The following is a 27,127-nucleotide window of genomic DNA, read 5'->3' as shown; positions in this document are numbered from 1 at the left end:
TATGTTGAGTGTTATTTACACAAAACTATACAAGAACTTTGCAGTGGCAAAGCCCTGATTACACTACCATGAAGTTCTGTACATAGAAAGTAGTCAAGTATCTACAGAAAATAAATGGCCTCTGCGATGTACTAAATCTCTTTTTCTTCCCCTGAAAGGAAGCCATGACAAATTATATAATATGTGAAAAAGCCTTTATGAAACTGAATGTTTGCAGCTTCTCATTTTCACAGGATAATAATCTGTTTCAGAAATCCCACATATTGAGAAATTCAGTGTATTATTTACTTAAATTCTTTATGCTCCTCATGTTACTAAACATATCTGAACAACAAATAGTTATCTTGGATATTTTATTTCAAATTGAAATATATTGTCAGGAAGAAATGGTATAATCCAAAATGTCTTTTGTTTGCAATTACATTTTTAAAGTATTAGGGACACCTGGTAACTGTAAGCTAATACTGAAATAGGGCAGGTATCTTATACTTGATATTATCTTTGAACACAAGAGGTTTAATAATGTGTCAAATTTCTGTGGAGTTTCCATTTCAATGACTGTTCTTCAGTTCTGTGGGAAAAAAATAGACCAGAAAAATAGCATGTTTAACAGTGGTAAAGAAAAAAACCCAAATATCTATATTGAAGGAAATAGATGTAAGTAACAAAGAAATATTGAACTGCAATATCCTGTTTTATTTATCAGGGGTGAAAACTTAAATCTTACGGATGAAGCAAATAAAAATGATCATTAGTTCAATTTTAAATATGCTTCTACCACTTAATGAAACAGGCATTTTTGGAAATACAACAATCGTTGCTATTCACATCCAGGAGTGAATCTATTAACAAATGTTGCCCAGGCCAAGAGTTCTGCAGGTCACCTTCAAACTGCACTGAGCTTGATCTCTACCCCAACCCTTGAGAGATCTGCTGTGCCACATGTAGATAATTCTCATTATGGGTAGGATTTGGGACTAGCCTTCGCAGCAGCTATAGGAAAGCATGGGCTTGAACGCTATAGTGAAAATAGTTAAACCGGTTAGGCCATTTGGATGGCCCCATTTTTCCTGTCTTTTGGTTTCCCAGTCTGTCTCCATCTTTCCCAGTACACTGCAGATGAGTAGAGTGAAAAGCTCAGTACTAATCGATGCACCACTTGGCCAGTGTAGCCTACTTTTACCTGTCAGTACCATGTTTGTCTCTCTTTCCCTGCTGCTAAATATTAGATGGATTTCTTAGAACTAAGGCTACCTTTTTCCAGCTCATGAAAAGAAATAAGCCTCTAAACATTTCCCCTCTATCCCACTTGCCTAGACCTAGGTTAGATTACTCACATTACTTATATTTGATCTCTGGCTCCCTTTCTGGGCACAGTATTTTGTTTGTTTTTCTGTGTCCCACTCCCATTCTAATCCCCATTCCCAACCTTCCATTCTCCCCCCCCCCTTTTTTTAAAATTTTTCTTCAATTACAGTTGACATTCAATATTATATTAGTTTCAGGTGTATAGTATACTTGGCCCTCTGATAATCTTCTGTCACATGTGTCTTCTAATTCCTGTCACATGCAGCTTTCCTATGGTCAGTGCTGAGATGTTTTCTTAAATTTTGTGTAATCTTTCTTTTGAAGTAAAACAAAAATCAAAGATTTACAGCTCATTGAAATTTCATAACATGAACTCACCCATGCAATCAGCACCCAAATCCAGAAACAGATTATTACAACCCATAGTAGTCCCTATAACTCTCATCTAAGGGTTAACACTTTCTTGACTTCTAACACCATAGATTTTTCCTGACTTTAAACTTTATATAAATGAACCACACATTATGTACTCTTTTATATGTTGCTTCTTTTACTTAACATTACGGTTTTTATTTTTGTCCAAGTTGTTTCATGTAGGTATAATTTGTTCATTCTCATAGTTATATAGATTCTATTGAATTAATATACCACATTTGGCTTATCCAGTTTGCTGTTGATGAACATGTAGACTATCTTGGTTTTGGTTATTTATGATAAACACTGCTATAAACATTATTTTACGTGTTTTTTAATAAAAATACATGCACCATAGACTTGGATATATACATAAGATTGCAATTGCTAGGTCATAGGACATGCTTAGTTTTAGTGGGTATTATTAAAATCTAGTTTCCAAAGTATTTGTAACAATTAATAATCCCATCAACTATTTACTAGAATTCCAGTTGATCTCCATTCTTACCAACACTTGGAGTGTTCTTTTGCACTTTTTTTTATTTATTATAACCATGTTGTTTATATGTAGCATTACCCCAGTTTTTAAAACTACTACTTAATTATCATTCTTCATTCTTATTCACTTCTATTTTTTTCTTTGTGGTCTTTTTAATTCATCCGGTGATCATTTTAATTGTACAAGTAAGATTATTACATTCCCACTCCAGTTTGTGATCCATCAAGAATCTCTGGTCTATTCTCTATTCAGTGATTCTGCAGCTAATTAATGTCTTTGCTAATTGAACCTCTTATTCTCCGTCACCTTCATCCCCCTTTAAAATTTTTTTCAATGACAGTTGACATTCAATATTATGTTATATTAATTTCAGGTGTACAGCATAGTGGTTAGACATTTATATAATTTAAGAAGTGATCCACATGACTAGTATAGTACTCACCTGGCACTATACATATTTATTACCATATATTGACTATATACTCTATGCTTTATTTTATATTCCTCTGCCTATTTTGTAACTAGAAATTTGTACTTCTTAATCCCTTCACCCTTTTCACCCTGTCCTCCAACCCCTCTCCTATCTGGCAACCATCAAATAGTTCTCTGTATCTATGACTTTGTTTCTGTTTTGTTTATTATTGTTTAGATTCCACATATAAGTGAAATCATATTGCATCTGTCTTGCTCTGTCTGACCACTTATTGAAGGCTTTTTTCTCCATTGAGTATTCTTGGCTTGCTTATCAGATATTAGTTGACTGTATGTGCATGGGTTTAGTTCTGGGCTTTCAATTCTATTCCATTTGTCTGTGTCTGTTTTTATGCCAGTATCATACTGTTTTGATTACTATAGCTTTGTGATATAATTTGAAATTAGAAAGTGTAATGCCTTCAGCTTTGATCTTTTTTCTCAGGATTGCTTTGGCTATTCAAGGTGTTTTGTGGTTTCATACACATTTTAGAATTGGTTTTTCTATTTTTGTAACAATGCCAATTAAATCAAATCTTATAAAGATTTCATTGTACATATAAATTGTTCTGAGTACGATGAACATTGTAACAATTCTTACAATCCATGAACACAGAATATCTTTCTATTTATTTGTGTCTTCTTTAATTTTATTCATCAATGTTTTACAGTTTCCTATGTACAGATTTTTCACTCCCTTGGTTAAATTTATTCCCAAATGTTTTATTGTTTTTGGTACAACTGTAAATGGGAAAAAGTTATTTTTCAGCTGTTTGATTTTTAGTGTATACAAGTAGAAATACAACTCGTTTTTTGTATCCTGCAACTTTATTAAATTCATTTATTAGTTCTAACCGTATTTTGGTGGAGTCTTTATGATTTTCCACAGATAAGATCATGTCATCTGAAAACAGATAATTTTACTTCTTCCTTTCTAATTCAGGTTACTTTTTACTCCCTTTTATTGCCTGATTTCCCCAGCTAGGAATTCCAGTACTATGTGGAATAGGAGTGGTGAGAGTGGGTACTCTTGTGTTGTTTTGATCTTAGAGGAAACACTTTCAACCTTTCACCATTGAGTGTATTAGCTGTGGGCTTTTTGGTATTCTTTCTCCTAAAATATCTAGGGCTGAGAAATTTATTGCAGGAGATTCTTTGGCAATTTCTATACTTCCTGAAATGTAGAAGTATTCTCTCTCTACTCATGTCAATTTGTTTAACGTTAGATAGAATAGATGATTGATAGATAGATAGATGATAGATAGATAGATAGATAGATAGATAGATAGATAGATAGATAGATAGATAGACAGACAGACAGATAATATTATGTTACCCATCATTATCTAAGTTGTCAAGTGTATTTTCTTAGAGTTCTGTGAACTAGCTTCTTAAGTGTCATCGTATCTACTCTTTTTACATTTTTTAAAGTTATTTTTATTATGAATTTTTCTGCTTTCTTATATCTACTCATATGTACAGTCATTTCCCACACTGACTCTAGTCTTGGCTATTTATCTTGCTTTGGCCAATGTAACTTGTAATACAAGGGGTCTCTTAAAAATTGAAGCATATTCTCACTGCTTTGTGAATGTTTGTTTTGTGATCTAACTTATCTAGCAGGCTGAATGGTGAGGGACTCACAGTTCCAAGAGATTCACCCACAAAGTGTTAGCCAGACAATTGCAAAACATATGATGGCCTCTTGGATCAGCTCCTCTCCTGCTGACCCATATTCACATGAACATGAACTAGACCAGCCCAGACAGCTCTGCTTAGCCTAAATCAGAATGGTGAGCAAAATTATGAGCTAAATAGGAAGTTATTGTTTTGAGACACTAAGACTTTGGGTAGTTTATCATTCAACAATGGAAAATAAAAAGACATAGCTTTGATTTACTCCATTTGTTACTCCCTAGAATTCTATCTTGCTTTTTACACATGCGTACTCTTTCCTACATTTCAGTATCCAGTGACATGCCATAAAAATTTAACAACTGGCTTTCCGTGATGAAAGAATAAAAAGAAAAACCAAGTACTTTTGTAGCATTTACTAATATCTGTCATGTAAATTTTCCCACTTTTACTAACTTTATGCTATTGGTGATATAACAGTTAGCATGAAAAAAACTCCTAAATATTAACAATTAACTCTCATGAGCTATGATAACCAGATCCAGATAACTTTTGGAAGATCCATTTATGACATCAGCCTTGATTCATTCACATGTCAAAGTTCATGAACACTAGTTTTATTATACAGAAAAGTGTTATTCTCTTATTCTCTTCAACACATTTTGAAGACTAAGTGGGCCTATATAAATATTAGGCCCAGATATTTCTTCAAATAATGAATATAAGCATATAGAAATTATTTGCTTGGCAAAGCAGAAGCTTCTCTTTTTGGGGGGAATAAGTACCTTCCTCTGTGGTTCACTTTTATAGCTACAGCATACTTTATGTCCACTGCGTATATCATCAATATATGCATTTTCAGCATATATCATTTTTCACTTTTCAGGAAAACTATTACTTTTTAAAATGTTTCTGAAAAGTCAAATGGATAGAATATTTCTATTTTGCCAACATCTTCCCAAGTACTTTTCAAAAGAGTACCTTCTAGGAAAGATGTTTTACTAGGGGGAAAAAATATGTCATCTAACAATCCTCCAGTAAAGAAGTATTGCTTTAGCAATCGACTAATATTGAACACTGCAACAGGCTTGACATTTTAATAAAATGTTTCCAATGTTCTGGATACTTAGAGAAATAAAAGAGAAAAAAAGAAAAGTGACAACTGATTGTTTATCTTATATAATAGTGTTAATTTCTTTTATTTAAATATTAGTAATTCCTTTTAGAATTTAGGATTTTTGAATCAGGCCAATTCTCCAGAATGTCACAGGAATTTTACTACTTATATATTTCACTGACAATGTAAATGTTCATTAAACCTGAAAGTACAGACCATCTGGACACCATCAAAAATGGAAAACATGAAGGCCAGCATGCTTTTTATTAACATTTGACCATAGGGAATCCAAGGAAATACTAGATCCCTGATGTGTCACATTTTTCTAGCCCTGAGTAAAGATAATAGGAATTAGATACCTGACCATGCTCTATATTTCATGAAGGTAATATTCCAAACAGAAGTTTGAAAATATTTTGACTGACATTGTTAATTTAATGGCACAACATTAGAATGATGTTTATAGATTAGAATGGAATTTCCTCCAATTACAAAAAAAAAAAAATTACTACAGTTTAAAATGCAGGTGCTTTATTACCCTGACAAATTCAGTTGTTTTTTTTAACTTTGTAAAATTATGTTGTCTTTCCCTCTTGGATATAATCCATGAAAGAAATTTTTAAGCTGTACTTCATTAAATTTAAAATCTCCTGTGAAAGACAATGTCAAGAAAATGAGACGACAAGCCGCAGAATGGACATAATACTTGCAAAAGACATGTCTAATAAATGACTGTTATCTAAAATATAAAAAGAACTATTAAATCTCAACAGTAAGAAAACATAGAACCTGATTAAAATATGGGCCAAAATTATAACAGACACCTTACAATAGAAGACATACAAATGACAAATAGCATGTAAAATGATGTTCCACATCATTTGTCATGGGGGAAGTGCAAATTAAAACAACAATGAGATACTATTACATACCTACTAGAATGGCCAAAGTCTGGAACACTGACACCACCAAATCCTGATGAGGATGTGGAGCAATGGGAACTCTCGCACATTGCTAGTAGGAATGCAAAATGGTATAGTCACTTTGGAAAACACCTGGCAGTTCCTTACAAAACTAAACATGCTGTTACCATAGGACCCAACAATTAGGCTCCTGACTCTTTAGCAAAGGAAATTTAAAACTATGTCTACACATACAAGTAAATCTTCACATGTATGTTTATGGTAGCTTTATGCATAATTGCCAAAACTTGGAAGCAACCAAGATGCATATACTGTGGTAGATTCAGATAATGGAATATTATTTAGTGTTATAAAAATATGACCTATCAAACCATGAACACATATGAAGGAACTTTAAATGCATATTACTAAGTGAAAAAATCCAATCTGAAAAAGTTACATTCAGTATTATTCAATTATATGACAGTCTGGAATAAGCAAAACTATGGAAACAGTAAAAAGATCAGTGGTTGCCAAGGGTTGGAAGTGAGAGGATACATGAATAGATGGAGTATAGAAGATTATTTGTCCAGAGAAAATACTCTGTCTGATAATATAATGAGGGATTCATACCATTATACATTTGTCCAAACTCATAGAATGTATACACTGAAAATGAGCTCTAAGATAAACCATGGACTTTGGTTGATTATGATGTGTCGATGTAAGTTCATCAGTTGTAACAAATGTACCACTCTGGTGCAGGTTGTTGATAATTGGGCAGACTATGCACGTATGGAGGCAGGGGTTGTTTGAGAAATCTCTTTACCTTCTTCTCAATTGCGCTATGAACTTCAAATTTCTTTAAAAATAGTCTTAAAAAAATGAAAATGGTATCCTTATCTTGGATTAGGAATTGAATTCAACCAATCTTTGTTTTGAGTTCAATTATTATTTCATCCAATACTTCAATCCCAGCATCAGTATGAGCCTACTAGCATGTCAACACTCTTCAACCCCCTGAAAACTTCCTGAGACAGTGACTACACTTATCCTCATGTACAAGTCCTCAAAGTGTAATACCTTCAGTATGGCCAGCTGGGAGAATTAGTGGGCATCCATCAATGCCTATATTCACAATTTTCCTCCCCTTGCTTAATGGGTTGGAAGACACGTCAATGTGACTCATTTGGGGTTAACGCTCTTCACTTCATAAAATACTCTGCATTTCTTAGGAAGCTTTTAGTCATGCCTTTTACCACATTCATGGTTTTATAATGGACATGTTGTTTTCTAAACCTCATCCTCCTTGCACCACATCTTGAATGCCTTCTAACTATCTGGTGCTATTATATGTATTCAACATTTATTGTTATAATCACCTTATTTCTTTTAAACTACTCTATAAGAAACATGTTCTTATTCATAGAAAACTAAGTTTCTCCTTATTTTCTGTATATTCTTTGAAAATATATCTTTCTGATTCAAAAAACATTTCTCTTTCTACAGTGCCACAGAGATTCTCTAGTTTCATTTAACTCAGTACAAACTCTGACTCTCATGGCATAGAGAGAAGAATTTTCATTTCAAAAAATCAAATTTATTGTACCTTTTAAAATCTACTTCTTTGTGTATTCTTCTAGATACTCCATATCTTTCTAAACTCAGCCAACTAAATAAAAGTCAACTTTTAATCTTCATTCTTAATTTAAAATCCCATACTAAGCATTATATTTTTCTTGTCTGTCAATTTTTGTTGATCTTATGATAATATGAATAATATTGTTCAAAATAGTATTATGAACTCTGTTATATTTGGGGATATGGAAATGTCACCACACGATTTCTCAATATTGATGTCTAAGCAATTAATCTGTGGATGACCTACCTTCTTATGGTACAATCTTCAGTATTGTATTAAAATCTATGATGACTTAACCCTCCACTGAAGCATTTTTCTAAATATTAGGATTATTATTATGATTTTTCACAATATGCTAATAAAATGTTATCATTAACTCCATTTTCATGGATGATGAAATAAAAGCTGAGAAAAATTAAGTAACTCTCCCAATCACAAACATCATTTTGTAAACAATATAAGAACATAAGTCTATTTATCTCCAAAGACCACCCATCTAATTTCATTAAATACCTTATAGAGACCCCTGTAGTTCTAGGATTAACTCAAGTTTTAGCTCCCTGCTTTTAGAAAAATAAATCAATGAAAAGAGAAAAGACATCACTTAATACTGAGTCTGGTAACACCGATTTCATTTTTCAAAATAAAAAGTTCCATTATATTCTTTCAAAAGGGAACAGTAGAAACTATGTCAATGTTAATCTATATCTAAAAAGTGGAGACATCCCATACAGAGAGCAGATACCAGTTATTAATAGAATTTAGGTAATATTATTAACTCTGTCAGTCATGCATTCTTTAGTAAACACAACAATGTAATAATTTTTGCACGTACATTTGTGTATATATATATATTAATATATATGTACAGCTGATATATAATGTATGTATGTGCTGCAGTATCAATTCACCAGTGATTTCTGCAGCTATATTTTTGCATTCATGGCTTTGTCCTCAGTACCTCAGTGATACTGTAGTACTAACATAATAAAATATTTGAGATTTACAATTTTCATATGTCCTTATAATCAATGGTTTTAATTTTAACCAGTTTAACTACTGGAAACCCATCTTGTTTTATTTGCATTTCTCTTTTTCTTTTTTCAGATACTTATTTCATAATTCCCAGTTTATAACATTTTTTTACTTGGAGTGAGGGGGATCAATACTGGCTTGTAGAAAACTAGAATAAAAACTGTAAATATCATAAAACCTGCAGAACTCTATTGAAGGTTGCAAAAAGTAGAAGATGATATAGTAAGGATGCAAGTAAACCATGGCTTGTGGTGGATTGGAAAATGGAAAATGTAGCTTTGGCATAGTCATGATAAAACTGTAACACAGAGGGAGTGGGGATGGAGAATTATGGGGACTAAAGACGACCCAAAGCACACCTGGGAAGAAGAAAACTGTGTAAGGGTCTTGAAACATGTGATCCCACTCAAGTTGCCTCAGATATATAGAAGAAAAAATACTGGAAAAATGACCAAGTATAGATGGAGCTATTACTATTGGTAAATCCTCTTTAAAACAAAAAGAACAACAAATGTCTCCAAAAATAGCTGCAACTCTTTAGACTGGATTTGAGCTATGAATTTAATTTTATATAATCCTCAATATCTATGAGAAGTCTCATTTAAATCTGGAAAATAAATTAAAATGAAAGTTTCCATGCTGTATTTGGAATATCTACTGTACTTGCATGTTCAAGATTCAGGGTATGGGGAAAATATTTTACATTGCAATTATGAATCAAACTTTGTTTTGCTACACTATGGTTTACTTATTTTTCTTAAGGTCTTCTGATTCCAAAATCATCAATATTATATACATGTGTGTGTCTATGCTGACATTGATGATGTTTTTTAAAGTTGAACATCTATATATATATATATATATATATATATATATAAAATGGTATATAATACTATATGTACTATATATTATATTCAACTTATAAAACATTACATATGTATAATATGTATATGTATTATGACATGTATATTATATATGTCAATATGTATATGCATACACAATATTTATGTGTAAATATGTTCAAATTTGAAAAATATATATATTAAACATATCTCTATATAATAATATTATGTAATTTATTTTTTATATATGTGTGGGTATATAAAAACTGAAAGTTGTCTCCCTCAGTACAGAGCTGTAATTTGGCTATAGGTTTCTTTCCATTTCAATATAATCAATTTTATTATTTGAAAGTTATGGCCATCTTATATTCTTTTTAATTCCTAGGTATTAATATATATGTATATATGTGTGTGTGTGTTTGTGTGTGTGTGTGTGTGTATATATATATGTGTATATATATATATATATATATATATATATATATATATATACATATATATATATAGTGCTTACTGAGACTTTCCATTTAATATTAAATAGAAGTGGGTAGTCTAGGTCTTTCTCATGTTTGAGTTTAAAGGGAATGTTTTTAATTTTTTCTTTCATTTAAAATGATGTTAAATATATAACCATTCATATTAGTTCTAAGAAGTTTTCTTCTCAAATTTGTAAAAAATTATTTTGTTGAAAATGGAAGATTATGCCAAATGCTTTTTAATCCATTAATGATATTAACAATTTTTTCTCCTTTTATTTTAAACTGCTAATATTGTATATGACATTAAATGTTTTCTATGAAGCCCTCCTTCTACCCTTGAACTAATCTTAATGCAATACTCATATTTTATGTTTTCTTGTTCATCATTGAATCCATTTTGCTCATATTTTGAAGGAGATACTTGCCTTTGTATTCATGAGTGATTACGGATCTTAAATATGTTTCTCCTTCAGTCCTTTTCTCATAAGCTTGTAGTGCTTTTTGGGAGTGAATGAAGTGAGTCTCTCTCTCTCTCTCTCTCTCTCTCTCTCTCTCTCTCTCTCTCTCTCTCTCTCTCCTTCTTTTCCTCCCTCCCTTCCTATCTCTCGCCCTCTGTTCCATTCTCTTTTTCATAGCCTATGGAAGGAAGAAAGATTACTTGGAATTTTGCTAAAATACACCTATAAAATCATATGCATGTAATATTTGTTGTTTTTGTTGTTGTTAAAAAGGTATTTAACTGTTGTCTCAATTCTATTGAGACATATTTATAAGGCAAATACTGTAGTCTAGTTTGCAAATTTAGTTTTTACAGGTCTAGGGGCTAGCAATTCTATCTCATGTGTTTACTAAGAGTCACCAAATAAGTAAATGTATGGTGTTGTTAGGAGACGTGTTTCTCAATGTTGAAGAAAAAACTTAGAAGAAACAGAGAAAGCTAGATAGAAATACTGTGAATATGCATTTATATGAGTATTAGTATGTGCAAGTATATTTACCAGCTTTGTCCACTGAATAAGACTAAACCCCGTGGCAACGAACACACTTAGCATACTCATCTTGATTTTTAAATGCCATTCTCTAACATAATTAACCAGTATTCTTTGGAGAGATATTTAATTTAAAGGTTGGGGCAGTGAAAATAATAGATAATAAATAATAAAATAATAGATCTTGAACATCTTATAGAATCAAAAAAGTAAAAAGTACTTAAAAATGAGGGGACCATATCAAAAAGGCATAGAAACCAATACATAAAAATGTTCCCAAAATCCGTGACCGTTTGAACAATAAAATAATTATAATTTAATAGAATGTATAAAATAAAATAAATTTATGAGTTATACTGATATAAGGTAATAAATTGAATAAACAGGCAATTCCTTAAATTCCAATTAATAAATACAGAAGAAAAATGAACATTTTTAAATTGACCTAGTTTTTAATATTAACATTTTACATAATCATAACAAAATTATCAAAACGAGGAATTCTTATTAAAACATTGTCAAATATCCTGCTAATGTCCTTCTATTTTTCCTAATATGCAATCCAGTTTCTCCCCTTGCATTTACTTGCCCAGTCTCATTACTCTCCTCCAATTTGTGACAGTTCCTAATATTCCTTTGTCTTGCATTTATGAAGAATACTGGTTAGTTATTTTTTGGAATATTCTTCAATTTGGGTTTTACTGATATTTTCTCATGATTAGAATGAGAATATGCATTTTTGGTAAGAATACTAGAGAAGCGATCTTGCGTCCTTCACAGTATGGCTCATCCGGAGGTACATAATTAGATAGGTTATTACTAATAACAATTATTTTGATAATTTAGTTAAGATGGTGTCTGCCAGGAATCTCCCTATTGTATCTTTGTAATTAATATGTATCTTAAAGACAGGTATCATGAGACTATGCAAATCATACTAATCATATTTTTGCACATATTTTTGCAACGCTTTGCAGTAAAATTCTAATAAACAACTGCAAAAGGAATAATGAAATAAAAACTTTATGCAAACACCACAGTAATAATGTCTGCAGGGTATACAGAAATCTCTATACTTCATTTGCAACATTTTTATGTCAAAAATGATTGTTAAAAAAATTAAAAGTAATTAGAAGATTGGGTTAAAATAACATAAATGTAGGGCTTAGTTGTGCAGTCTGGTTTGTAAAAAAGGAGCAAACTTTAAAGAGTGGAAAGAGTTGAGAGAAGAGGTAACAAAGGCAAAATGAACTAGGTTCAGACAACTTAGTCTACTCTCCAGGTCTCTTAACCATTCTATATTTCCTCCTGCATATTTTGTTTATTCAAAACTTAATTCTAAACAATATCTTCAGATTTCCGTTTCAGTCACCGTTTATTTCTACAGCTGTGTCTAATCTACTCATTAATCTATCCACTGAGTTTTACATTAGTTTACTAGAATTTTTAATTTCTAGACATTCTCTTTGGATCTTTAGCAAATTTTCACAACTATTTTAATCTCTTGCTTCATCCTCATATTTTCAGGTTTCTCTTTCATACCCTTAAACATGTTGTATAAAATAAGTTTATATTTTACATTACGTAATAATATTTCAAGTCATTGTCTTATTATTTTTGGTCTCTTGCTTTTGTGGGTTCTCAGTGATGAAGCCTTGTAAAAGGGAGCTGCTTATTTACCTTGGAATTTTATCTGTGGGAAGCCTTTGAAGCTAGGATCAAAGTTTCTATGAAGAAGCTTTTATAGTTTGAACTGAAAATCCATATGAAGGCTGACTGTGTTAAGAATTCCAAGGAAATATTGCCAAGTGAAAACCAGCAATTTTTCTTGCTGTAAAACTTCTGTATAAAGGAATTCATTTGAACAAGTGAGGACAGATCTTGGGAGTCTGGCATTACATGAAAGTATTGTGGGGTGGGGCATCTTGGGCAAAACTTCAGACTTTCCTACTCCCCCACTTCTGCCACATACTGTGTATTCTTCAAGGAAACATCTCAAGTTTTGGTGGAAACTGTACATCAAAATTCCTGGTTTTACTTAGTGTAAGGAGTCTGCTGACTTTTTATTGCCTTGACAAATCAAAAAGGGAGGGGGCAATTTTATATTTCATCCAGAATTTAAATATTTCAATTTGACATAAATGAAATTATGCTATACTTCCAAATGTACTATGCAAAAGAATCCTTCTACATAACCTGAGTTCTACCTTAGTTTTCTCATATAATAAAATAACTTGGAGATATTTCTCTAATAAGAAATGCTTTGAGGTCAATATCTGAGCTACATTATATATCATTGTTCTTTCTTTAGCTTTGTTTAAATTGTTTATAGTGTATCATAAACCTTGTCATAGTGAGGAGATAAATTTATCAGTCTTTTTTTCTTATCACTTCTGGGTTATTTATTCTGTATCAAAGGACTTTCATCCTCTAAGATTATATATAATGTTACCTCAGTTTTGTTCTAGTGGATTTATGGCCCTGTCTTATCTTCCTGTTTCTGACTCTTGTTTGGCCCTGCTTTCTACCACTTACCACCAGAACTTATGCAAAGTCTAATTACTCAACACAGTATAACTCTCCAATCCTTGACCATGGATTCATCTTTGCATCTTCTAAACAAATCTACTCTGAGTTTTCTTTTTAAAACGGAAACACTCTCAAAGGATTTAAAATTTCAATAATGTGTCTGTTTCAAATTATTGAAATGAATATAATTTTATAATAATATAACACTGGATATAACTATGTCACACGTAGAACACAGATACATTAATATTTTCTTTTACTTCCAAACGATACTTTTCAACCAGCTAAATATAAAGACTTAGTTAAAGTATTATTTCTTCATTTCCTTCCTCCACCAAGCAACCTCCTTCATGGGCATAGCCCCTCCTCAATTCATCCTTACCACTTAAGATCCCTACCGTGCAATAAGCATTGATTTAACTGACTTTTCTGCAATAATCTGTGAACTCATTTTGAATTGGAATTGTTATCTTGTCTCTTTATGCCCTGTGTATAGTATAGAATCTGGCACATACTAAATTCTAAAAATTGCTTATTGAAGGTATGAAATATTAAAGGATTTAGAGATGGATGATTGGATTGAATAGACAGATAATTGGACACAAAATCTGTAGTACTAAATTTTACCCCTGCCTAGAGATTTAAGTGGTCGCGGCCAAACCAATATTTCCACAGACTTGTTTAATCATTAACTCATACACTGCAAGTCAAAAGATGTTTCCATAGCTACTTCTTCTTTAACGTGTCATGATTCTGCTAGAGTCATTATCATATTTTCATTGCTCAAACTACATAAACTGAGTACTTCTTTTGTTTTTTAACTACTGGTCACCTCTCATTTCTCATCGGTCATAGATTCTCATTCTGTACTTTCCATTCACAAACCAATATTATATTATCTCTGACACTCTCATCAAATCTTGCTTTCCTAATATTTATTTTTAACCCATTAACCTAAAAATAAAAAGCCAAACTAAGAAGCAACAGCCATTTATTGGAGATTTTAAAAAATGCAATCTGGTGGCATAGATTCAGGCACAAACACAAACTATGTCCCAATTATGGGGTGAAGAAAAGGGGTTTTTATGAGAAAGGAGAGAGAAATAATTGCATAAATAAAAGAAAGGAATATCTATTGATGTTAATAAGCTAAATTGCTCTTTAGCTATATACATGCTGGTTACTGATTAAAAATGTGCATAATTCATCAGTCCTTGTGGTCAGGAAGTCTGCTTTTCTGTTCGCTTTACAAACAGTTGTTTACAAGACAATGTTGGTTTGGCTCAATCCAAAGGCTATTTTGCTCAGTTCAAACGTTTCAAAGGATTTGAAGAGCAAGACATGCAAGGCGTTTCCTCTGGGATGACTCTCCATTTCCATTTTGAGATGTCTCTGTTTATATCAACTTTCTCATGCCTTAGACATTTTTTCTCTATATATAACTCATATCCCATTTAGAGGACAGAATTGTTTTATTAAAGGATACATATGACCATATTCTGAACTTGATTTGAAAATCTGAGTAAACATCTTCTCATGGAGATTAAAACTGAACCCAGACTCAAGTTTCTATGTAACATCTTATTTTAACTAATATTTTCCTTTTCTACACTGTTATGTGTTAACCTCTGCTCTATGCATACTGCATTGATAACAATGTACTTAAATGACCATGATTTCCATATATTTGTTCTTGTTCTCCTTTTCTTCCATTCATTGTCAGAACACTCCTTCTGTCACTTTTGCTTCTGGGCTCATCTGAAATGCCCCCAACCTGAAGCTGTGTCTAATTTTCCTCACATTGTAGTGACAGCATCTTATGGGGTCCTGAAACACTATACCTGTGTATAATATTTAGGATATTCCTCTTGTTATTATGTGATGTATGCGTCTTATCCATATACTAGCATGTAACCAACCTTATGAGAAGACCTACATTATTATATTTCCCCGAATTATCAATCATCTTGTTCCATAAGCTATACCATATTATTTACTAGACCCACTTAAATGGGTTCTTTCATGATATTTAAAAATTTTCAATTAAAAAGTACTATTTTCTATTTGAACATATTTAAAACAAACTCCTTTATAGCATTTATAAATGTTTATAAATAGAATAGAATAGAAAAAACATTTATAAATGTTTGCAGCATTTATAGGAATGCTGCAAACATTTCCTATAAAATCTTTAAATATTTCATATTGCCTCCTGCACAAGTGCTGTGCCCAATCTACAACAATGACAAAGTTCTCTGCATGTAAGTATCACTTACTAACTCTAGAAATTAATTTTTAACTAATCTGTGTATAAACTGCCACTTCACTTCCATGTCCAGCAAATATTCAACCACTGCAGAGCACCGTGTGAAAGAACTCTGTCATGGTATCTGAGAAATGGATTTCAGCAATTCTGCTGCTGCAGCTCTGCTACACTGGCTGTGGGTTCTGTGGGAAGGTCCTGGTGTGGCCCTGTGACATGAGCCACTGGCTCAATCTAAAGATTATCCTGGAGGAACTCACAGAAAGGGGTCATGAGGTGACTGTGCTGGTTTCTCCAAACTCTTTTATCATTGACTACAGCACACCTTCCTCACTGAACTTTGAGGTGGTCCCTGAGCCTCAAGACAGAGAGACTGCTGCAAATACACTAAATGGCTTTTTAGACCTAGCTACTAACGTCATACCAACATTGTCGCGCTGGCAGGCAGCAAGAAAACTGCAAGATTTTCTTCTTCAAGTAACTGGAAATTTCAAACTTCTGTGTGAGAGTGTAGTCTACAACCAGACAATCATGAAGAAGCTCCAGGAAACCAACTACAATGTAATGGTTATAGACCCTATGATGCCCTGTGGAGAGCTGGTGGCTGAGTTGCTGGAAGTCCCTTTTGTGTACACACTAAGGTTCTTTTTGGGTGGCACTATGGAGAAATACTGTGGGCAACTTCCATCTGTGCCTTCCTATGTGCCTGTTGCCATGGGAGGACTAACAGACAGAATGACCTTCTTGGAAAGGGTAAAAAACTTAATGCTTTCCATTTTCTTTGACTTCTGGCTCCAACAATATGACATTCAGCTTTGGGACCAGTTTTACAGTGAAGCATTAGGTAAGAGACTCTGCTTTTCGTTCCAAAGTAGTTACTAAAAGAAACCTAGGAGATTTAAGAAACATCTAGGAAAATTAAAGAAATGTACTTCAAAACTTTCATTTTCACATAAAACTTTACAAATGATAGCAATAAACTGTTATCAATATTAATTGGGGAGGGGAAGCAAGAAATACCTTGCCATGGATATTCTTTCTTTTCAGTCACCTATTTTGTGAGATACCTTGATACTCAGTAGATTGTTATCAAAACAAAACAAAATATAAAACACACTAATAAATGTCAATCCAATGGAAGTTGTATTTTTTTGTCAGATGCAGGATACCACAAATAAGAATATACACTGAGTTTTCATAGTGGAGGAGGTTTGACTTCTTACTGGTACAAAGAGTATAATGTTCCTTGTAAGAGTAAGACCTTCTCCCTGACTGATTCCAGTAATAAACTGAAACCTGACCTATATTAACAATGAAGTTAAATTTGGAATACAATTGACTTTGCCTGGATTTGTTCCACAAATATTGAGAATTAAGGATTATTGCATTCAAAATGTATACCATGTTCCTGTTGGACTAGAGTACCTATCATTCTAGTCTCTCATAAATTTACGATGAAACTTCAATAAGTCTTATGTGAACTGTATCATGATGGCTAGTTATACTGAAAAGTTTCCTAGGATTCTTATACTGCTTCAGGGAGTATTGTACAGAAGCCTGAACAATTAAATAGAAAACTCTAAAAGAGTTTATATTTGAGTTTTGAGGTTTCGAAAGATAGCATACTTTTTTATTTCATGAATTACATATATTCTGTCTACTTTTCATTGCTTGTCCTTCTTAACAAAAAATGGTTTTGCTTTGCAATTTTCACATATATTACTCTCATCTGATTCCATCAACTGAGGCTGGCTGCCACTCCAACTATTTTTGAGCATTGTTAAGGAACATGAACTAAGAAACAAAATATCATATTGAGTATTAGAAATATTAACTAATTTAAGTCCCTGTTTATATTAGTGTTCTAGGGCTGCCATAACTAAATACCATAAATTAGGTGGCATCAAAAACAGAAATTCATTTTCTCACAGTTCTGGAAACTAGAAGTCCAAGACTACAGTGTAGTCTGGCTGGTTTCTCTTGCAGCCTGTCTCCCTGGCTTGTAGACAATGACCTTCTTGTTATATCCTCTCATATTCTTTCTTGTGTATATACACATACACTTCTTATAGGAAACCAGTCATCTTGAATTAGGTCCCACTCTTCTGACCTCACTTAACCTTATTTACTTCTTTAAAAGACCTATCTCTAACTACAGTCAGATGTCAACATATGAATGGTAGAGGAACACAGTTCAGTCCATTACACTGATTTTCCATTAGATGCAAGTTTCTCTGAATTAACATTCAAAGAAACCCATTTAAAAAATCCTTAGCTGTATACATAATTTGAATTTATTCTGCATTGATTTAACAGCAAATAATTAAACAGCCAGTAAGCACCTGTGTATAGATGTGTGTCATAAAACTTGACACTTTTTGTAGAATTTTACATGTGGTTTCAAAATCAATATAGAAGAGCAAAGAGCTAAGAATAATCAATGTACTCTAGAAGAAGAGTTACCAGAGGAGAGGGTGTTATCCTTTTAGATATCAAGAACCAATTGTTAGCAAGATACCAAATAAGGTGACCCTCATGTAATCCTCCCAACAAAAATAATTTAGAATCTATCCACAGTCAAGTGTACCTTTGTGTGAGCTTTGAGATCTAGGTAGGAGACTGAAAGCTCAGGGTAGTCCAAGACTGAGGAAAGACCTCTTTGAAGGCAGGCTTGCAGCCAGGTGGCTCACTCACTGTTTAAAAACATGTTTAAAATTTTTAAAATATTAAAAAAACATAAAATAAGTATGTAAAGAAAATTTGTTTGTACAGCTGTACAATGTGTTTTAAGCTAAGTGTTATTACAAAAGAATTGAAAAAACTGAAAATATTTTAAAAACTTATAAAGTAAGAGAAGTTACAGTAGGCTAAGGTCAATTTATTATTAAAAAAGACATTTTTATACATTTAACATAGCCTAAGTGTACAGTGCTTATAAAGTCAACAGCAGTGGACAGTCATGTTCCAGGCCTTCACATTCACTCACCACTCACTCACTGACTCACCCAGAGCAACTCCCAGTCCTGCAAGTTTCAGTCACAGCAAGAGCCTTATACAGGCATACCATAAAAAAACCCTCTTATCCTGTATTATTACAGTGCCTTTTCTATGCTTAGATTAATTTAGATACACAAATACTATTGTTGCAACTACCTATTCATTACAGTAACATGAAAAATAGGTTTGTAGCCTAGAAACAATAAGCTATACCATATAGCCTAGGTGTGTAGTAGGCTATAACATCTAGGTTTGTGTAAGTATACTCTATGATGTTTGCACAATGAAATTGCCTAACAAAACATTTCTAAGATTATTTATCCATCATTAAGCAAAATATGTAGAAAATCTGAAAGGATAACAACAAAAAACAACAAAAAACAAACAAAAAAACAAAAACCTTCCTGGAACTAATAAGCAATTATAGCGAGGTGACAGTATACACAATTCATATAGAAAACTCAATCACTTTCGTGTATACTAGTAATGAACGAATGGAATTTGAAATTAAAATACAATGTCATTTATATTAGCACCTCCAAAAATGAGTACTTAGATATAAATCTAACAAAATATATGCAAGATTTTTTTTAATTTATTTATTTTTTTTATTTTATTTTTACATCCCTCACACTGTGAACCCCCCTCCCCCTATCCACCACCACCCCGACCTCACACCGAGCCATCACATTATACACATAAAATTATAGCTGGCATTCATTAATGTCCAGCTTCTGGTGTACAATGCCATGACCAGGCATCCACAGCATCCCTGAGGTGGTCTCCCAAACAGGACACATGTCCATCGGACACCCAACAAAATCCCCAAACACTATTGAATAAGTTCCCCAAAGTAATTCTCAAAAAACCCTGAGGCCATCCTGTGGTCACCAGCCGCCCCCCAATCCCTTCACCCTTCCCCCCATCCCCAACTCCCTCCCCCCCGCCCATCTAACAACTCTCGGTTTTTTGTGTCCCCAAAACTGTTTCTGATTAGTTCATACACATATTCTTTTCTTTAGATTCCGCATATAAGTGAGATCATATGGTACTTGTCTTTCTCTTTCTGACTTATTTCACTTAACATAATGTTCTCTAGATCCATCCATGTTGTTGCAAATGATAAGATTTCTTTTTTTTTATGGCTGCATAGTACTCCATTGTATAAATGTACCACAGCTTCTTAATCCAGTCATCGACCGATGGGCATTTCGGTTGTTTCCATATCTTGGCTATTGTGTAAAGTGCTGCAATAAACATAGGAGTGCATACAGATTTTTGAATTGGAGTGTTGGATTTCTCCGGGTAGATGCCTAGGAGTGGAATTACTGGATCATAGGGTAGTTCTATCTTCAGATTCCTGAGATACCTCCATACTGTTTTCCATAGTGGCTGCACTAATCTGCAATCCCACCAACAGTGCACTAGCGTTCCCTTTTCTCCACACCCCTGCCAGCATTTGTTGTTTGTTGATTTATTGATGATACCATTTTGACTGGGGTGAGGTGGTATCTCATTGTGGTTTTTATTTGCATTTCTCTGATGGTTAGTGAGGTTGAGCATTTCTTCATATGTCTGCTTGCCTTCTGTATGTCCTTTTTAGAAAAATGTCTCCTCAAGTCCTCTGCCCATTTTTTAATTGGGTTGTTTGTTTTTTTGGAGTTGAGTTGAGTAAGTTTTTTATAGATTTGTGATATTAATCCCTTATCAGATATATCATTGGCAAATATCTTTTCCCATTCAGTAGGATCCCTTTTTGTTTTATTGATGGTTTCCTTTGCTGTGAAAAAACTTTTTAGTTTGATGTAATCCCACATGTTTATTTTTTCTCTTACTTCCCTCGCGCGAGGGGATATATCAGTGAAAATCTTACTCCGGGTAATGTCCATGAAGTTTCTTCCTATATTTTCTTCAAGATATTTTATGGTTTCAGATCTTACATTTAAGTCTTTAAGCCATTTTGAATTTATTTTTGTATATGGTGTGAGGAGGTGGTCCAGCTTCATTTTCTTGCATGTGTCTGTCCAGGTTTCCCAACAGCACTTATTGAACAGACTGTCTTTACCCCATCATACATTCTTGCTTCCATTGTCGTAGATTAGATTGGCAGATAGGCATGGATTTACTTCTGGACTCTCTATTCTGTTCCATTGATCTATGTGTCTATTTTTATGCCAGTACCATGCTGTTTTGATTACTGTAGCCTTGTAGTATAGTTTGAAATCAGGTATCATTATACCTCCCACTTTGTTCTTATTTCTCAAGATTGCTGAGGCTATCCGGGGTCTTTTATGGTCCCATATAAATTTCAGGATTATATGCTCTATTTCTGTGAAAAACGTCGTTGGTAGTTTGATAGGAATTGCATTGAATATGTATATTGCCTTAGGCAGTATGGACATTTTAACTATATTAATTCTCCCTATCCATGAACATGGAATGTGTTTCCATCTATTTATGTCTTCTTTCATTTCTTTCTTCAGTGTCGTATAATTTTCTGAGTACAGATCTTTTACATCTTTGGTTAGATTTATTCCCAGATATTTTATAGTCTTTGGAGCAATTGTAAATGGAATTGTTTGTTTAATTTCTCCTTCTGATATTTTATCATTGGTATATACGAATGCAACTGATTTCCGAATATTAATTTTATATCCTGCTACTTTACTAAATTCATCTATCAGTTCTAATAGTTTCTTGGTGGAGTCTTTAGGGTTCTCTCTATATAGTATCATATCATCTGCATATAGTGATAATTTTACTTCCTCCTTACCAATTTGGATGCCTTTTATTTCTTTCTCTTGTCTGATTGCTGTGGCTAGAACTTCCAGCACTATGTTGAATAAAAGTGGAGAAAGTGGGCAACCTTGTCTTGTTCCTGATCTTAGGGGGAATGGTTTTAGCTTTTCCCCATTGAGTATGATGTTAGCTGTGGGTTTGTCATATATGGCCTTTATTATGTTAAGATATGATCCCTCTATTCCCACTTTCTTAAGGGTTTTTATCATAAAAGGTTGCTGTATTTTATCAAATGCTTTTTCTGCATCTATTGATATGATCATGTGATTTTTATTTTTCATTTTGTTAATGTGGTGTATCACATTAATTGATTTGCAGATGTTGAACCACCCCTGCATACCAGGGATGAATCCCACTTGATCTTGGTGTATGATCTTTTTAATGTATTGCTGAATTCTGTTTGCTAATATTTTGTTGAGAATTTTTGCATCTATGTTCATTAGAGATATCGGCCTGTAGTTTTCTTTTTTTGTGGTGTCTTTGTCTGCTTTTGGGATCGGGGTGATAGTGGCTTCGTAAAAAGTGTTTGGGAATCTTCCTTCCTTCTGGATTTTTTGGAAGAGCTTGAGGAGAATAGGTGATAATTCTTTTTTGAATGTTTTGAAAAATTCACCTGTAAAGCCATCTGGTCCAGGGCTTTTGTTTGTTGGGAAATTATTGATTACTGATTCAATTTCCCTGGTGGTAATCTGACTGTTCAGGCTTTCTGTTTCTTCTTGAGTTAGCCTTGGAAGGTTGTGCGCCTCTAGGAAATTGTCCATTTTTTCCAGATTGTCAAATTTGTTGGCATATAGTTGCTCATAGTAATTTCTTAAAATTTTTTGTATTTCTGTGGTGTCTGTTGTCACTTCTCCTCTTTCATTTCTGATTTTATTAATTTGGGTCCTCTCTCTCCCTTTTTTAATGAGTCTGGCTAAAGGTTTGTCAATTTTGTTTATCTTCTCTAAGAACCAGCTCTTGGATTCATTGATCTTTTGTATTGTTTTTCTGGTTTCTATTTCATTTATTTCTGCTCTGATCCTTATTATCTCCTTCCTTGTGCTCCCTTTGGGCTTATTTTGCTGTTCTTTTTCCAGATCCCTTAAGTGTGAAGATAAACTGTCAATTAGTGATGTTTCTTGTTTCTTTAGGTAGGCCTGCAGTGCTATGAACTTCCCTCTTAGGACTGCTTTCGCAGCATCCCATAGATTTTGGGTCGTCGTGTTCTCATTCTCATTTGTCTCAAGACATCTTTTGATTTCTTCTTTGATCTGCTGCTTGACCCATTCATTATTTAGTAACATGTTATTCAGCTTCCATGAATTGGTGTGTCTTCCTGGTTTTTTTTCCCTGTAGTTCATTTCTAATTTCATAGCATTGTGGTCAGAGAAGACAATTGGCATGATTTCAATTTTCTTAAATTTATCAAGGCTTGCTTTGTGTCCTAACATATGATCTATCTTGGAAAATGTTGATGTGCACTTGAGAAGAACGTGTATTCTGCAGCATTGGGGTGAAATGCTCTGAAAATATCAATTAAATCCAACTGCTCCAAAGTATCATTTAAGGCTGTTGTTTCCATATTGATTTTCTGTCTAGAGGACCTGTCCCTTGTTGTCAGAGGTGTGTTGAAGTCCCCTACTATGATAGTGTTGCTGTTGATCTCTGTCTTTATGTCCATCATTACCTGTTTTATATATTTAGGTGTGCCTATGTTAGGTGCATAGATATTTACTAGGGTTATGTCCTCTTGTCAGATTGATCCCTTTAATATTATATAGTGCCCATCTTTGTCTTTTAATACGTTCTTCATTTTAAAGTCTATTTTGTCAGATATAAGTATTGCAACTCCAGCTTTTTTCTCGCTTCCATTTGCATGAAATATCTTACTCCAATCTTTCACTTTCAGCCTGTGTGCTTCTTTTGATCTGAGATGAGTCTCTTGTATACAGCATATACAAGGGTCTTGCTTCCTTATCCACTCAGCCACCCTATGTCTCTTGATTGGAGCATTTAATCCGCTTATATTTAAAGTGATTATTGTTAGGTACATAGTTATTGCCATTTTTAAATTTGTAGTAAATTGTTTTCATCTTTCTTCTATTTACAGAAGTCCTTTTAGTATTTCTTGCAATGCTGGCTTGGTTGTAATAAATTCTTTCAGTTCGTTCTTTTCTGGGAAGCTCTTTATCTCTCCATCAACTTTAAATGATAGCCTTAGCAAGGACTTTTTAGATACAACACCAAACCAAAGACACAACCCATGAAAGACATAATGGATAAGATGGACTTTATTAAAATTCTATTTTGTTAAAGACAAGGCCATGAGAATGAAAAGATAAGACAAACACTGGGAAACAATATTTGCAAAAGCCATGTTTGATAAAGAACCATTACCAAAAATATTTTTTAAAAAAATTCTTAAAACTCAAAAATACCATGAAACCTGATTTTAAAAATAGGTCAAAGACATCAACAGAAATCTCACCAAAGAAGATATACAGTTGGCAAATATATAAGCATAAAACACAATTCTGCCTATCATTTGTCATGAGGGAAATGCAAATTTAAACAACAAAATACCACTACACATCTATTAGAATGACCAAAATATGGAACACAGACAACACCAAATGCTGGTGAGTTGTGGAACAGGAACTCTCATTTATTGAAAATGGAAATACAAAATGGTACAGCCACTTTAGAATACACTTTAACAGTTTCTTACAAAAGTAAACATACTCTTACCATATATTGTGCTCCTTGGTATTTACCCAAAGGAGTTGAAAAGATGCCCACACAAAAATGTGCATGTGGATGGTTAGAACAACTTTATGCATAATTGCCAAAACAAGAGTATATGGGAAATATCTCAACCTCCCCTCAGTTTTGCTGTGATTAGAAAATAGGTTTAGAAGACGGCAAAGTAGGTAAATGTTGTGCTTGCCTCCTCTCATGACCACATCAAAATTATAACTAAACTACAGAACAGCCATTTTTGATAATCACTTAAAGTCTAGCTGAATAGTAGTCCTACAACTAACGACATATAGAAGAAGCCACCTTGAGACTGGTAGGAGGGGTGGAAACACGGAACAAGCTGGTCCCACACCCTAGTGTGGCAGTTAAAAATTGGGAGATCTATGTCAGCTGCAGAGGTCCTGCTGGTGGGGTGAGGGGTCCCAGCCCCACGCCAGGCTCCCCAGTCTGGAATTCCCCAGGGAAAGAAGTTCCCATAAGTACTGGCTATGGAAACCAGCAAAAATCGTGGTTGAGTGAGACAGAGGATGGTTGGAGTCCCAGACGTTCCTGTTAAAGGGTCCATGCATGGACTTAATCATAGATGGACTCACCTGCTCTAAGCTCCAGCACTGGGGCAGCAACTCGAGAGGTGCCAGGGACAAACAGGGAGGAACTGAGTTGTCTGGCTGCAGGATGAGGGCAGGAGGGGAAGCTGTCTCCCAGACAGAAGTGCTGACAGACTCCATTGTTCCATTATTGTGCTTTCCCATTCCTGGTGTGCAGAAGCAAGTGGGTGCCATACTTGAGTCTCCATCAACCTGGATAACACCATTGGCCCTGCCCTGGTGATTCCCTGAGACCCCCACCCCACCCAACTTTTGGACCCACCCAACCTTCTTCCAGTGTCTTTGCTGTATAAATGGCCTGTCCTAGCCCATGCTATGGCTTTTCCAAAAATCTCTCAAAGTTTTACAAACCCCAAACAATCACCATCTGGTCTCGGTATTCCCCCATAGGTCTTGCTGAGCAGCCCCAATCCCAGCACTACTGGCAGCCAGCCCCAGTTCACAGCTTAGCCTCTCAAAGCAACTCTAAGCCTAGCAAAGGTGGCTGCCATCTGTTTTCTGCTTTATGGCTCATGCCAGGTGGCTCCAGGCAGGGCACAGGCTGTGGCTGAACTTAACTTGTGGTGGGGTTCCTCCTAGGAGGCCTTGGGGATGGCATCCCTGGTGGTCTGCTTCAGTTGGGACTGAGCCAAAGCACCACTCAGCTGCCTCCAAGAACTATATTTATGAGTCACTAGGAAATACAAACTGACTGCATATTACTGATGGGCTACATCTAAATTGTCAAATACTACAAAGTGAGAATTGTTTCAAAAACCATTCAGCATGATGTTTAAGGACACAATGTGTGTAATATTCTTTGTATCTTTGTATTACATATGTATTTTATCATATGCTCAGTAAACAAAGCTAAAGTGCTTAATCCATCGAAAAAATTAAAAATACAATTTTTACATTCTCTATTTGTCAGTAGACAGGACTCTAAAGGTGAATCTTGAACTCAGAATGATTAGTCAATTTTCAAAGAGAGCCACATAATCAGTTACTCTCGGTAACTGCTGTTCATTGCAGATTGGTGGAACTAGGGTAGGCTCTGATAAAGGAATAAAACCTGTTAAAAGAAATATCCAGGGTCCCTGCAACTATTACCATTCTTGTGGTAGGTCAGTTTGCCACCCTTGTTCTAATATAAAATATTAATTTTTAAATGGTGATTCAGAAATTGTACATACAGATGGTGCCAAAACAATGTATACATTTTAAGAAAGAAAAACTATATTAAAATTGTAATATTCAATATATACTGGTAACAAAAGATGAATACAAGTCACATTTGACTTCTGCAATTTCGAGAGGTGCACAAAGTGGTTACCATCAACATCCAGACACTTCTGATTATGGCAAACTACTGCTTGAGCAATGTTAACCAAAGTGTCCACTTGTATTCATTTTCTTGGGATCCCCAGTATTAATTTTTCTCTCATGCCTTTGGAAAGAATAATTTTGGGAGCCGAGAAATGTTGTCTCTAGATTAACACAGCTAACACGACTTACCATTTAAGGAACTGGTAACTGTCTCCCACTGAATTTCCCATCTCACATATATTTTAAGGCATATTGCCATAAATTCAGGCTACCTCCAAGAATTCTTCAAAATTAAAGCCCTCAGTAGACTCATTATGTAGGATTAATATAATAGATTCAAGCAATAACTATATTGACATGGTAACTCAAATTTAGTAGCCAATTTATTAATTATATATTATTTACCTCATTCTTCACTGTGTTCATAACTCACTTTGTATAATAACATAATTATGAGGGAAAGATTGGTGGTAAATTTTACTTGCACATTTTTGTCTCATAATTTCTCAGTATGACATTCACAATGTCTTATAAAATTATTTACCAATTTTTGC

The 27,127-nt window shown here is 33.9% G+C and overlaps 1 protein-coding gene across 2 annotated transcripts in view; it reads left to right on the top strand.

Moving 5' to 3' along the window:
* LOC308497159 (UDP-glucuronosyltransferase 2A1) overlaps positions 1–27,127 on the top strand; it is a 56,290-nt gene that overhangs the window by 16,107 nt on the left and 13,056 nt on the right. The window contains exon 1 of one of the 2 annotated variants that reach the window (XM_081047486.1): positions 16,231–16,969. The exons of the other annotated variant lie outside the window; for it this stretch is intronic. Coding sequence (XP_080903612.1) covers positions 16,246–16,969 — 724 coding nt within the window. The 5' untranslated portion in view covers positions 16,231–16,245. Of the gene's footprint in view, positions 1–16,230; positions 16,970–27,127 lie in introns of those variants that run through there. 2 annotated transcript variants of the gene reach the window in all.

This window comes from Rhinolophus hipposideros (assembly GCF_964194185.1).
Source record: "Rhinolophus hipposideros genome assembly, chromosome: 1".
In the NCBI taxonomy this organism is placed as follows: Eukaryota; Metazoa; Chordata; class Mammalia; order Chiroptera; family Rhinolophidae; genus Rhinolophus; species Rhinolophus hipposideros.
The sequence above is the reverse complement of the archived record's forward strand: the minus strand, read 5'-3'. Positions and strand labels throughout refer to the sequence as shown.